Here is a 15,653-nt window from a genome sequence, read left to right as displayed (position 1 = left end):
GCAAATACTATATGTTGAAATGGTATCTGGAAAAGTGAGGAAAGATTTAAAAGTGAGGGAAACGACACATTAATAAAAAGGCAAGGTTTTCCGTATATAGTCATTAGTACCCAAATCTGTGCATGCTATTTATAGAGGCTCCATTAACTAGTTTCATGACCAAGGCCAAGTTCTCTACATTATGATTCGGTTAATCTCCTAATACAGAAACATCAGTTCTATTACCAGAGGGGTGTTGTGTGTGTAGAATGAGATTATAACATGAAAGTCACAGAAAAAAGCTAGTATTGAATTTCACCATTTGGGACCTGCTTGTGAGAGTTGGACTGTGAAGAAAGCTGGGCACCAAAGAATTGATGCTTTTGAACTGTGGTGCTGAAGAAGACTCTTGAAGAGTCCCTTGGACTGCAAGGAGGTCCAACCAGTCCATCCTAAAGGAGATCAGTCCTGGGTATTCATTGGAAGGACTGATGCTAAAGCTGAAACTCCAATACTTTGGCCACCTCGTGCGAAGAGTTGACTCACTGGAAAAGACCCTGATGCTGGGAGGGATTGGGGGCAGGAGAAGAAGGGGATGACAGAGGATGAGATGGCTGGATGGCATCACCGACTCGATGGACATGAATTTGAGTGAACTCCAGGAGTTGGTGATGGACAGAGAGGCCTGGGGTGCTGCGATTCACGGGGTTGCAAAGAGTCGGACACAACTGAACAACTGAACTGAACTGAACATAGGAAAAACATCTTTCATCACTAGAATCCAGTCTCCATATCTATGGCCTCAGCTGAAAGAAACTATTATTCTGATAACCTCGCTAACCTCCCCAGTTCTCACTACAGGTCTTTCTAAATTGTCAGATGAACCTTATGGTTAAGCCATTTCTCTTTCTGGTGACAGAGACAGAAGTAACCTGATGAACAAAAAGATCGCTTCTGGCCTTTATAAGTCTAGGAACTTTTACATCCTACTTCCCAAGGCTGAAAATTTTTATGCTATACCATTTACTTTATATCCTTTGCATCTTGCCCAGGGTAACACATCCAAAAGTACATAATAAAAAGAGAAAATAAAATTAAAAAACAACAAAAAATCTTCCCTCTAATAGTTGGCTACAGATTGTATTCAGGGTATGAATAAGAGATGCTACCACAATAGAATGGCAATTTTTATTTTACAATGACAAGGCAAAATAACCGCTATTGAGTTGACCATGAAGTCACATTTGAGTTCATACCTTGCAACTGAACTTTCCCAGTTCAATTAATTCCACTGAAAACAGACTTTAACCTCTGTCTGCAGAAGAAGTGTAGGCCAGATTTAACCACGATGATGGAGATGGCTGACAAGATTAAGCAAAGAAAATGACTGTACTCTGTTTCAAGTTCTTTTTCTTCTTGGAAACATTCTCCATGGTACTATAAGACTCAAAATAAAGACAGACTGTCCTGGCCAGAGGAGGTTAAAGCTGTCATAGAGAACTGTAGACTATTCTTCTGTCTTTGTCTGGTGATATCCATGTCTCTCAGAGAGGTCTGGCTAAACGAGAATATTCTTTGCAATAGCATTCAAAGTCCTTACTTGGGTCACATCTGTAACCTTTAGAGAATATTCTGAGTTAGAAAGAGAGGCTCCCATAGCAACAGAGGAATTTCTGCAATGGAAATAATAAAGAAACAGAAAATTACATAAGTTGTTAAATGAACCCTCCTACTGGCACTTCATTTTAGGGTAGATTTCATGGCTCAAGAACAAGGATCCTGCACTAACATATTTCATAATTTTTATTAGTTACTTGAAACACCTAGTGTCTAAATATACCAGATAGTATATTTGATTTTATATCTGGAATTGTAAATCTAAGGCTCTTGCTTCTTTTATATCTCATTTTCCCCAACTTATAAACAGAAAATAATCAATTAACTATTAAATTATAGGAATCCTCTCAAGTATGATAGAAAACACATAATAGTTTAAATTCCTTAAAAGTGATAAAATTTCAAAATGACTAAAAGTGGGGAATTCCTTGGTGGTCCAATGGTTAGGACTCTGCTTTCATCACCAAGGGTGTGGGTTGACTCCTTGGTCAGGGAACTAAGATTCCACAAGCTGTGAGACATGGTCAAAAACAATAAAATTTAAAAAAAAAGAGAGAGAGGGTAAAAGTGAGGAAATATTTAAGTATTAACAGTAGGAAAGATAAAAAGGACTACAGCTCTTCCATCCTTATTACCTTAGTTATTAACTTTGCTAAAGGAAATCACAGGTGAATGGGCACACATACATATCTACTTCATCTGAAGCTTAGTTGCTGAATTAGAGTTTACTATTAACTGGTCTCGGAGAAGGCAAAGGCACCCCACTCCAGTACTCTTGCCTGGGAAATCCCATGGATGGAGGAGCCTGGTAGGCTACAGTCCATGGGGTCCCGAAGAGTCGGACACAACTGAGCGACTTCACTTTCACTTTTCACTTTCATTCACTGGAGAAGGAAATGGCAACCCACTCCAGTGTTCTTGCCTGGAGAATCCCAGGGACGGCGGAGCCCAGTGGGCTGCTGTCTATGGGGTCGCACAGAGTCGGACACAACTGACGTGACTTAGCAGCAGCAGCTAAGTCACGTCAGTCGTGAACTTAGACCATTAACTCGTCTAAGTTCAGTAAAGCCTTAAAGATTTGGAGGTTAGCCTATGTTCAGAAGAGCCTGCTTATTTAAGGCAGGATAAGAGCCACTCTGCAGCTAAAAAACTTTAAAAATGACTAATACTTACATGCTAATCACAACATTCTATTCATTAATCATGCCATCAACTAAGGTTTTCCTATTTGGAGAAGTAAAAATTAATCCCATTCCTTTTTGTAGGAGTCAAAGGAGTCATTTTTACCGAAACTTCATTCCTGAATCTCTAGCCGACCGAGCAGAACAGTGGAATTCTGTGGCACCTGAACCCTCAAGGATCCTCTGCAGATTTCTATCTGTTATGCCACCCCCTGTTGGAAAGAATAAGTAATATAGTAAATAGAATAGATTTTCACATAAAATTTAGTGACTAATATGACTGCTAGCTCTACCTGGAATCTTCATACTGAAATTCCTCTTTGATATTCTCTCCTTACTCAGCTAAAATGAATTTAGAAACAAATGATGAAAGATAAGAATGCAGACTCTGGAGAACAAAAGATCAAAGAACCTTTATGACAGAACTGTACATGCCCACTGGTTTGTATAACAATGATCTAAAAGACTACTCTGGGGCCAGGAAAATAATTGAGTACTCAAGCCCTGCTTCCCCTAATTAAAGCAAAATCAAATTAAAAGCAAAGACTCAGAAACGTATCTCAAAGAGAAAACCTCAAAACAAAATCAAAAACAAAAACAGAACATCTCCAAGGTTCTTCTCTGGCCCATAACACACGGACTTCACTGGAAATGGGAACAATGCAAGGTGTTACACAGTTTCTTTATTATAATGCCCATTTTTAAATTTCATTTTATAGAAGAATTTGATTCTAGCTTATTAAAATTGCATAATCAAGGATTTTATGACTCATTTGTTTTGAGGAACAATCTTTTAAATGTCTGTATATAAAGAATTATATTCTTAACTGATACCAGATTAGATGACTGTTAAAATATGTATTTTTTACCTCAAGCTATTAAAGTTGCTTGAGATCAACTTTATTATGACCAACCTAGACAGCATATTAGAAAGCAGAGACATTACTTTGCCAACAAAGGTCCGTCTAGTCAAGGCTATGGTTTTTCCAGTAGTCATGTATGGATGTGAGAGTTGGACAATAAAAAAGCTGAGCACCAAAGAACTGATGCTTTTGAACTGTGGTGTTGGACAAGACTCTTGAGAGTCCCTTGGACTGCAAGGGGATCCAACCAGTCAATCCTAAAGGAAATCAGACCTGAATATTCATTGGAAGGACTGATGTTGAAGTTGAAACTCCAATACTTTGGCTACCTGATGCAAAGAACTGACTCACTAGAAAAGACCCTGATGCTGGGAAAGACTGAAGGCAGGAGGAGTAGGGGACGGCAGAGAATGAGATGGTTGGATGGCATCACCAACTCAATGGACATGAGTTTGAGTAAGCTCTGGTAGTTGGTGATGGGCAGGGAAGCCTAGTGTGCCACAGTCCATGGGGTTACAAAGAGTCGGACATGACTGAGCAACTGAATTGAACTGACTGATTAAAGTTGCTGAAATAACTTGACTTACACACTCTTTCAGACTCATTAACTCTTTTTTTTTAGTCATATAGTACAACAACAACAAATACCACTGAGCCCTAAGAAAGAACACAGACTGAGAGGTCAGATTTATTAGAATCCTGGCTTTACCACAGTGGCCCTTCACAGCTATGTGGCCTTGGATAAATTACTCAAGTCCACTAAGCCTCAATTTTTTTCATCAAAGAGGGATAGTATTGCTTACTTCACAAACTTGTTGTAAGGATTAAAAGACAAATATTTGTTATTTCTTTCTAACAAATAACAGAATATCTGGTCACTGAAATACATGTTACTCAGTTATCAGAACATAAGTAATACATTTCCCAAACACAGATTAACAGTTGGGACTTGAAAGAACAACTACTTCAATACTTTTCTTTATAAAGATAAGGGAACTGGAGCCTAAATTATAAGCTTCATTATGAAAATCCTCTGGAGGGAAACTGCTATATTTTATCTTTATATTTCCCAGTGATGGACACATATTAGGCTGATTTACCCAGGAATTTTTACTTGCTGGTATTTATTTACATGAAATTATCATAATTTATTTATAGATCTACTCAGTAAGCTCCTCAAGTAGAGGGATTACTTCATATACATTTCTGTGTTTTTATATCTACCACAGAACCTGGCATATAATCAGCATTTTCTTGGTAAGGTTTGTTAAATAATCACAAATACTTTGGATATAACATCATCTCACTTAAGACTATAAGCCTCTTGAGGAAGTAGTTTCTTGTGTAACTCTGTATCCCAAGTAGTGCCTTGCACACAGCACATAACTTAATAATTACATGTAATGCAAAAGCAATCTTAAGTTAACAACTGTCTAAGTGTGGGTATTAGTCGTCAAGACTAAATACATTTAGTCTTAATGGAAATGCATCAGATACAATTAAGTCTCTTTAAGATTCCCTAATAAATCTCTTAAGGGTCTCAATTTAACAGATAATGTATGCTTTCTGTCTGCTTATGTTTCAGGAACTTGCTACAAGTCAAAGCTTTCCTAAAATTCTGACACTATACCTCTATTTGGCCTCTTTTAAAAAGTTTTCTTATATCTATCACCATTTGACTCCTGGTCAGTCTTGGCATTACTGGTATTAAGACAACCAGACATTATATGCCTTCTGATGTGATGAAATGTGAAGTATACAGAATTATTGTGAAGTATTTCTACCAAAAATATTTAACCAGAATCTAACCAAGCCTTATGATCTAACTACCAGTTTACAGGAAATACAGAGACTAGGAAATACATGCTAAACAATATTGAAAGGAAACAATCCAGTAAAACCAGAAATTAGGACATTTTATAGCGTAAGTTGTTCAAACTTATGCTATAAAAGTATTGGCCGACTATTAAATGGTATTTTAGGGAATTAGTGTTTATTTTGATAGATGTGATAATGATCTTGTGGTTAGATGCCCACAATGTGGTTAAAATGCGCCCCGCCCCCCGCACCTTTTAAGAGAAGTATAAAGTGTCACAATGCCTTTAATTTAATTTAAGATGCCTCAGGATAAAAAAAGATGAGACAAATATGACAAGATGTTAAATACAGAAATTAAGTACATGAGTATTTATATGCTATTTTCTACTTTTTTTATCTGTTTGAGAAATTTAGTAAGAAAAAATTAAGACTGTCTTTATATTCATCTCATTCTGGATCTAGGCCTGCTTATATAATTCTTTAAAAACTACTGACATCTAATGAGCCATTATGTACTTAATTGACCTTACAGTTATCATTAGGAGTATGTGATCCACCTGTTCTGACTACAAGAATTTGCTCATTAGAGATTTTTAAAAAATTGAGTATTAGATTATTCAGGGATATTACCTAAACGTTTACTTATACTTTGTCACCAACTAGGACATGTGGCGCTAATCCAGTGTAGCAGCATCAAACCTGGTAAGTAAGCATCACCAGAAATGAACATCTACACTCACAAGACTGTATACTATGGGAAAGCAAATGTAGAAAAATCCCAATTCTTATCTGCTCTTCTCTGAGCTAAACCTCACACAAAGTTCTAAATTGCACTCAGGATCTCCCAATCTTAAACATTTTAATAAAATTAAACACTATGTGCTAATACGTCTCCCCATACTGTCCTGCCTCTTTTGCTCTTCCTTCCCATTTTCAGTGTTATACTAGTAAATGGCATTACTTACCTGGCATTACCACAATCCTGCCTTTGGCCTGAAAAAATAAAAAAAATTAAACAAGTTAATTTTAATATCTTTCTCTTGCACAGGATAGTAAGGCAGCGAAACAGAAAAATAACTATACTAAATTACTACTAATATCTAATTTCAATAGATCTTTTCTAATTCTTTGGAATCATGCATAAGTAAAATGCTCAGCATACTAATTCCTTCTATCCAGAAAGGTTATTGTATTGCTTTAAAGACTTGTACTGTTATGAACATAAGAATAGGAGAACTAAATATAAATACTAAATAATCACATCACCTTAAGAAAAGCTATTACTGAAAAATAACACTCATTTTGAATTCTTGGTATGCAATGGAATCAAAGTTCAGTTCAGTCGCTCAGTCGTGTCCAACTCTTTGCAACCCCATGAATCACAGCACGCCAGGCCTCCCTGTCCATCATCAACTCCCGGAGTTCACTCAAACTCATGTCCATCGAGTTGGTGATGCCATCCAACCATCTCATCCTCTGTTGTCCCCTTCTCCTCCTGCCCCAAATCCCTCCCAGCATCAGGGTCTTTTCCAATGAGTCAACTCTTCACATGAGGTGGCCAAAGTATTGGAATTTCAGCTTTAGCACCAGTCCTTCCAAATAACACCCAGGACTGATCTCCTTTAGGTTGGACTGGTTGGGTCTCCTTACAGTCCAGGGGACTCTCAATAGTCTTCTCCAACACCACAGTTCAAAAGCATCAATTCTCTGGTGCTCAGCTTTCTTCACAGTCCAACTCTCACATCCATACATGACCATTGGAAAAACCATAGCCTTGACTAGACGGACCTTTATTGGCAAAGTAATGTCTCTGCTTTTTAATATGCTATCTACGTTGGTCATAACTTTCCTTCCAAGGAGTAAGCGTCTTTTAATTTCATGGAATGAAAGTAGTTGAATTTAAATAAGATTTTAGTATAAAAGAAAGAGTATAGCATAACTGTAAATTACCGGGGGTGGGGGTGGGGGGTGGGGAGAGGGGAGAGGAATCTGTTCAAATCCTATATCCTCAAATCCTAAATACAGGAATTTATAGCCTATAAATTCCCTACCATATTATACCAATTAAAAAACACCAGAGGTCCATTTTGTTGGCTACTAAAGAATAAAATGAACTATAGGAATTAATTTAATTTCTGATAATTCCAGAAGATAGGTATTAAAATCTCCTCACTTTCATTCTAATTTTTATTATATTTCCTAAATAAACTTAGGTGATATATACTCAGTATCACTCAAAATCAAAACGGAAATCACCCTTTTTACAAATGTATACTCAGTGGAAACACTAGTAGCAGGTAGGTAATAATGACAGATAAAAATAACATGCTACAGCAAGCTCACTAATTTGCAGAAGAAAACCCTGATCACATTGCTCTATTATGAAAGGTTTTATTAAATGTCACTTGATTCACTCCTCCATCCATCCAACAAATACATTTAAGTGCCTACCATGTACCAGACACTGTTGTAGGCATGGGGACCACTGTGATCGAAGGGGTCCAAAACATGGCTGTGTGCTATAAAAATCATTTTGAGCTGAAGGCTCAAATTCCTTACTTGCCTAAAAGCAGACTCCCAAAAGAACTAAAAAAAACAAACAAACCAAAAAACGCTCCACTGTCATAAATCCCCCCGCTGGGAGAAACTCATCAGCACCACAGCCAAACAGACACTATGGAAAAACCATCCTGTCTCCCATTTGTTCTTCTAATGATCCAATTATCCTTCCAAAGAGTCATTTGTTTTTCCATAAATGCACTTTCTCCTTTCACTTCTGAGTCCCTAAGTGTACTCTATCCCCTCCTCTTCATCTATTAAGATGGTTTATATGCCCCAAATTCTAAGCACCTCTTTGAGTCACATTTCTTTGTGAATGCCCAAATATACATACACATGTGATCACAATCTTTTTTTCTTGCTTATCTTTTTTTAGTTTATTTTTGAACCTCAAAAACTGAACCTAAGAATGTTCACTTTTTAAAAAAAAGAGGGTAAAGAAAAAGTTTTTCCTCCCTGACATGATGAGCAAGAGTAAGTTCCTACTCTCGTGGGGCATTCATGTTCAACAAAAACAGATAACAGATAACAGATAAAATATAAATATTTTATATTTATAAAATATAAATACCTAAAGTAGCCATCATGGTCAACAAAGAGTCCGAAATGCAGTACTTGGATGCAATCTCAAAAACAACATAATGATCTCTGTTCATTTCCAAGGCAAACTGTTCAATATCATGGTAATCCAAGTCTATGCCCCAACCTGTAACACTGAAGAAGCTGAAGTTGAACGGTTTTATGAAGACCTACAAGGCCTTTTAGAACTAACACCCAAAAAAGATGTCCTTTTCATTATAGGGAACTGGAATGCAAAAGTAGGAAGACAAGAAACACCTGGAGTAACAGGCAAATTTGGCCTTGGAGTATGGAACGAAGCAGGGCAAAGATTAATCGAGTTTGCCAAGAGAAAGCACTGGTCATAGCAAACACCCTCTTCCAACAACATAAGAGAAGACTCAACACATGGACATCACCAGATGGTCAACAGTGAAATCAGATTGACTGTATTCTTTGCAGCCAAAGATGGAGATGCTGTATACAGTCAGCAAAAACAAGACTGGAACCTGACTGTGGCTCAGATCATGAACTCCTTATTGCCAAATTCAGACTTAAATTGAAGAAAGTAGGGAAAACCACTAGACCCTTCAGGTATGACCTAAATCAAATCCCTTATGATTATACAGTGGAAGTGACATATAGATTTAAGGGACTAGATCTGATAGAGTGCCTGATGAACTATGGATGGAGGTTCGTGACACTGTACAGGAGACAGGGATCAAGCCCATCCCCATGGAAAAGAAATTCAAAAAACCAAAATGGCTGTCTGAGGAGGCCTTACAAATAGCTGTGAAAAGAAGAGAAGTGAAAAGCAAAGGAGAAAAGGAAAGACATAAGCATCTGAATGCAGAGTTCCAAAGAATAGCAAGGAGAGATAAAAAAGCCTTCCTTAGCAATCAATGCAAAGAAACAGAGGAAAACAACAGAATGGGAAAGACTAGAGATCTCTTCAAGAACATTAGAGATACCAAGGGAACATTTCATGCAAAGATGGGCACAATAAAGGACAGAAATGGTATGGACCTAACAAAAGCAGAAGATATTAAGAAGAGGTGGGAAGAATATACCGAAGAACTACACAAAAAAGATCTTCACAACCCAGATAATCACGATGGTCTGATCACTCACCTAGAGCCAGATTCCTGGAATGTGAAGTCAAGTGGGCCTTAGAAAGCATCACTACGAACAAAGCTAGTGGAGGTGATGGAATTCCAGTTGAGCTATTTCAAATCCTAAAAGATGATGCTGTGAAAGTGCTGCACTCAATATGCCAGGAAATTTGGAAAACTCAGCAGTGGTCACAGGACTGGAAAAGGTCAGTTTTCATTCCAATCCCAAAGAAAGGCAATGCCAAAGAGTGCTCAAACTACCGCACAATTGCATTCATCTCACATGCTAGTAAAGTGATGCTCAAAATTCTCCAAGCCAGGCTTCAGCAATACGTGAACTGTGAACTTCCAGATGTTCAAGCTATATTTAGAAAAGGTAGAGGAACCAGAGATCAAATTGCCGACATCTGCTGGATCACAGAAAAAGCAAGAGAGTTCCAGATAAACATTTATTTCTGCTTTATTGACTATGCCAAAGGCTTTGACTGTGTGGATCACAATAAACTGTGGAAAATTCTGAAAGAGATGGAAATGCCAGACCACCTGACCTGCCTCTTGAGGAACCTATATGCAGGTCAGGAAGCAACAGTTAGAACTGGACATGGAACAACAGACTGGTTCCAAATAGGAAAAGGAGTACATCAAGGCTGTATATTGTCACCCTGCTTATTTAACTTATATGCAGAGTACATCATGAGAAACGCTGGGCTGGAAGAAGCACAAGCTGGAATCAAGATTGCCAGGAGAAATATCAATAACCTCAAATATGCAGATGACATCACTCTTATGGCAGAAAGTGAAGAGGAACTAAAAAGCCTTTTGTTGAAAGTGAAAGTGGAGAGTGAAAAAGTTGGCTTAAAGCTCAACATTCAGAAAACTAAGATCATGACATCTGGTTCCATCACTTCATGGAAAATAGATGGGGAAACAGTGTCTGAATTTATTTTTTTGGGCTCCAAAATCACTGCAGATGGTGACTGCAGCCATGAAATTAAAAGACACTTACTCCTTGGAAGGAAAGTTATGACCAACCTAGATAGCATATTAAAGAGCAGAGACATTACTTTGCCAACAAAGGTCCGTCTAGTCAAGGCTATGGTTTTTCCAGTGGTCATGTATGGATGTGAGAGTTGGACTGTGAGGAAGGCTGAGGGCTGAAGAATTGATGCTTTTGAACTGTGGTGTTGGTGAAGACTCTTGAGAGTCCCTTGAACTGCAAGGAGATCTAACTAGTCCATCCTCAAGGAGATCAGTCCTGGGTGTTCATTGGAACACCCAATGGTGTTGAAGCTGAAACTAATACTTTGGCCACCTCATGTGAAGAGTTGACTCATTGGAAAAGACCCTGATGCTGGGAGGGATTGGGGACAGGAGGAGAAGGGGACAAGAGAGGATGAGACGGCTGGATGTCATCACTGACTTGATGGACATGAGTTTGAGTGAACTCCAGGGGTTGGTGATGGACAGGGAGGCCTGGTGTGCTGCGATTCATGGGGTCGCAAAGAGTCGGACACGACTGAGTGACTGAACTGAACTGAAATACTTAAACATACAATGAAAAAAAATTAAGCAAAGAAATAGAGAATAAAAAGGAGAGGAGGCTGTTTCATAAAATTTATTAATTGTTAGAGAAATAAGTAAAACAAGGCTGTTTAGTATCCTCAAACATACTAAAGCAAAATACCCACAAAACTAAATATTTACTATGTAGAAAGCTGAAATGAGTTTAGGAGTAAAAAAAATCATATTTACTGTAACTGTTTCTTCCAACTGAAAGCTTTGTAAAATATGGACAAATGTTTGAAGAGATGAATCCTATCGCTTTTTGGGGGGCCTTTCAAAAAACGTTATTTAGAACTATATGCTCATCTTGGGCTATCAAAATGACTTGCCAATATAGAGCACTTACTAAATGTCAGATGTATGCTGAAGCAATCCACAACTACTCTAGGAGGTAGGCACTTTTACTATGCTAACTGGCACTCATTATGCAACTTTGTAGGTAAAGAAACAAGTTTAGGATGGTTAGGTAAACTCCCCAAGGTCACTGTTAATAAACAGCAAGTTTGATGGTTAAGTAAACTGCCCAAGTCTATTGTTTTTTGCTCAATAAACAGCAGAACTAGTATTTAAAAATAAACCTTTCTAATCCCAAATTCTTGCTTTCACCAGTATATTACACAGCTACAAAATGGCTTCAAGAAATAAAGCTGGGCTTCCCTGGTGGCTTAGTAGTGAAGAATGTGCCTGCCTATGTAGGAGACACAGGTTAGATCCTTGGTCCAGGAAGATCCGATATGCTGCAGAGCAACTAAGCCTGTGAGTCACAACAACTGAGCGTGTGCTTAGAGCCCAGGAACCTCAACAACTGAAGCCACACACTACAACCACTGAAGCCTGTGCACCCTAAAGTCCCTGTTCTGCAACAGAAGAAACCACTGCAATGAGAAGCCCACACCCCACAACTACAGAGTAGCCTCTGCTTGCCCCAACTAGACTAAATCCTGCTCAGCACCAAAGACCCAGCAGAGTGAAAACTGAAAAATAAAAAAGCAAAATTAGTATACTCTTACTTCTATGTGCAATCTAGAAAAGTAAAACACAAGAAGCAGAGAACAGAATGGTGATTACCAGGGGTGGTGAGGTGATGGAAATGGGAAGATGTTGGTAAAAGGATACAAAGTTGCTACACAGGATAAATTGAGTCTAGAGATCAAATGAATAGCATGATGACTATAGTCAATATAGCTGTACCGAATACTAATAATTTGCTAAGAGAGTAGATGTCAGGTACTTTCACCAGACACGAACGCACACATGCATACCACACAAGTGCACTAAACGAGCAGCTGAGTACAAGCTTGACTGGAACCATTTCATTCTGTATGCGTGCATGCTGAGCAGTGTCCAGCTCTTTGTGACTCCATGGATTGTAGTCCACTAGGGTCTTCTGTCCATGGAATTTCTCAGGCAAGAATACTGGAGTGGGTTGCCATTTCCTCCTCCAGGGGATCTTCCCGACTCAGGGATCGAACTATCATCTCTTGCATTGGTTGGTGGATTCTTTACCACTAAGCCACTAGGGAAGCCCCTTCATTCTGTATATATAAATCAAAGTATCATGTTGTAATAGCTGTGTTAAATATTCTTATACACTTATTATAAATAAATTTACTTTTTAAAGTAAAAATTGTATATATTTAAGGTGTACAATGTGATGTTTTGATTTACATATATAGAATATTATTCTGTACATATACAGAATGAAAATCAAAATATCACACTGTACATCTTAAATACATCTTAAATACTTAAAAAAAGTAAATTTAGTGTATAAGAATATTTAACTTAGCTCTTCCTACCAAATGACTAAACTACAAATCTGTCTCTTTCTCACACACAACATTTTGAAATGCAACATATGACTATGACAATTATTCTCTATTCCATACTGAGTAACCATTAAAAAATGGAAACCTGATTCATCAGTTCTTCTATTTCAAAACCCTTCAGGCTTCCCCAGTGAACCAAGGATAAAATGCAAACTCTTAAATAGTTTAAAAGGCTCTGGACAGTATTCTTCTCTTCACATTCAATTTTATAGTCATTCTTTAATATCTTAATAAGTTATGCTCACTTTTGTTTCCAGGCCTTTGCATATACTATTTTGTCTACAAGGAGCATCCCCCTGACTTTCCCTCTCTCCATTCCAGTTTAGACTGATGGCTACTAATCATCCTTTAAATGAGTAAGGCATTGCAGTGTGGGGCCTTCCTGGTGGCTCAGTGGTACAGAATCCAGTCAATGCAGGAGACATGGGTTCGATCCCTGATCTGGGAAGATCCCATATGCTGCAGAGCAACTAAGTCCATGTGCCACAAATATAGAGCCTATGCTCAATGGAGCCCAGGGGCTGCAACCACTGAAGCCCAAGCACCTAGAGCCTGTGTTCCATAACAAGAAATGCCACTGCAGTGAGAAGCCCGAGCACAGGAACAAGAGAATAGCTCCCTTTCTTCACATCATCTAGAGCAAAGTCTTTGAAGCAACATAGATCCAGCATGTTCTATAAAAAAAGACACTACAGTGTGGATGTCTTTTCTTCTGGGAAGCTAACTGCTGTGAATCCCAACCCCTCAAATCTGGGGTTAATTCCTCTTCAATGTGCTCCTACAGTACTTTTTTTTAAATATAGCACTCTATTGGAAGTGCCTGTTGTGCACTAGTTTGCAAGGCTAGTGACTACACACACACACATGCCCCCTGGTCACCAGCATAGTACAATCGCCCTGCTGTTCAGTTCATAAGTTGGGTCTGAGTGTTTTTGACCCCTTGGACTGCAGCAGGCCAGGCTCCTCTGTCTACCACTAACTCCCAGAGTTTGCTCAGATTCATGTCCATTGAGTTGGTGAAGCTATCTATCTATCCTCTATGGTCCCTTTCTCCTTTTGCCTTCAATCTTTCCCAGCATCAGAGTCTTTTCCAATGAGTTGGCTGCAAATGCCTTGTACCTTGCATGTGTGCTAAGTTGCTTCAGTCATGTCCAACTCTTTGCGACCCTATGGACTGTAATCTGCCAGGCCCTTCTGTCCAGAGGATTCTCCAGGCAAGAATACTGGAATGGACTGCCATGCCCTCCTCCAGAGGATCTTCCCAAGCCAGGAAGATCAAACCAAACCCTCATCTCTTGTCTCCAGCATTGGCAAGCAGGTTCTTTACCACTAGTGCCACCTGGGAAGACCCCTTGCACCTTAATATACACTTAATAAATAATAAATAGAAATAAATATTTCTAAAGCCAGTAAGCTGACTAGAAAAGTTAATCTAATTCTCATGTGAAATTTCTGAAAATTATTTTCATGACTATAGAAAAGTAAACATTAGCAGATGTCTACACAAAAAGACTAAATATTATTAATAATAGCAGTAACAATAATAGTCCCTTGGACTACAAGGAAGTCAGTACTAAAGGAAATCAACTCTGAATATTCACTGAAAGCTGGGAATTTCCAATATTTTGGCTACCTGATGCGAAGAGCCAACTCACTGGAAAAGACCCTGATACTGGGAAAAGACAAAAGGAGAAGGGGTCAGAAGACGAGATAGACAGAATTACCGATTCAGTGGACATGAATTTGAGCAAACTCCAGGAGATAGTGAAGGACAGGGGAGCCTGGTGTACTGCTGTCCCTGGGATCACAAAGAGTTGGACGTGACTTTGCAACTGGACAACCACCACAAATAATAATTACAAACACTAGCATGTATCATAAATCAAGCACTCTGCTAAGGCTCTTACCAAGAGCATTTCTTATCTTTCACATTATTTCTTGAAAGTAAAAGTGAAAGTGTTAGTCACTGAGTCATGTCTGACTCTTCGTGACCACATAGACTGTAGCCCACCAGGCTTCTCTGTCCATGGAATTATCCAGGCAAGAATACTGGAGTTGGTTGCCATTTCCTTCTCCAAAGAATCGTCCCCACCCAGGGATCGAATCTGGGTCTCTTACACTGCAGACAGACTCTACCAACTGAGCCACCATGGAAACCAAGGCTCTTACCAAGAGCATTTCTTATCTTTCATATTATGTTTTAACTCTACCAATAGTTGGACAAGACCCAGCGACTTCGCTTTCACTTTTCACTTTCCTGCATTGGAGAAGGCAATGGCAACCCACTCCAGTGTTCTTGCCTGGAGAATCTCAGGGATGGGGGAGCCTCATGGGCTGCCGTCTATGGGGTCACACAGAGTCGGACACGACTGAAGCGACTTAGCAGCAGCAATTCTACCTTATCTCTATAAATCCGAAGAGCAACCCTATAAAGAAGATATTAAAATTATCTCAATTTCACACGAGGCAACAGTGGCTTAAGTGCTAGTAATCTACTCAACATTAAACAGCAAACGTCAAACCTCTCTCAAATCCAGAACATTCTCATCTCAAGTCCATGTTCACTCATTTAGA

The 15,653-nt window shown here is 38.8% G+C and overlaps 1 protein-coding gene across 5 annotated transcripts in view; it reads right to left on the bottom strand.

Annotated features, from left to right (window-relative positions):
* Positions 1–1,153: 1,153 nt before the first annotated feature.
* Positions 1,154–15,653, bottom strand: part of CUTC (cutC copper transporter) — a 33,127-nt gene continuing 18,627 nt past the window's right edge. For all 5 annotated transcript variants that reach the window (XM_061403078.1, XM_061403083.1, XM_061403080.1 and 2 more), the window contains 3 exons: positions 6,424–6,451; positions 2,884–2,989; positions 1,154–1,652 (listed from right to left, as the gene is read on the bottom strand). In XM_061403078.1, the coding sequence (XP_061259062.1) occupies positions 1,538–1,652; positions 2,884–2,989; positions 6,424–6,451 (249 nt within the window). In that variant the 3' untranslated portion in view covers positions 1,154–1,537. The remainder of the gene's footprint in view (positions 1,653–2,883; positions 2,990–6,423; positions 6,452–15,653) is intronic.

Source organism: Bos javanicus, chromosome 26, assembly GCF_032452875.1.
Source record: "Bos javanicus breed banteng chromosome 26, ARS-OSU_banteng_1.0, whole genome shotgun sequence".
Taxonomy (NCBI): domain Eukaryota; kingdom Metazoa; phylum Chordata; class Mammalia; order Artiodactyla; family Bovidae; genus Bos; species Bos javanicus.
Note: the sequence above shows the minus strand (reverse complement) of the source record. Positions and strands in the feature narration are given on the sequence as shown.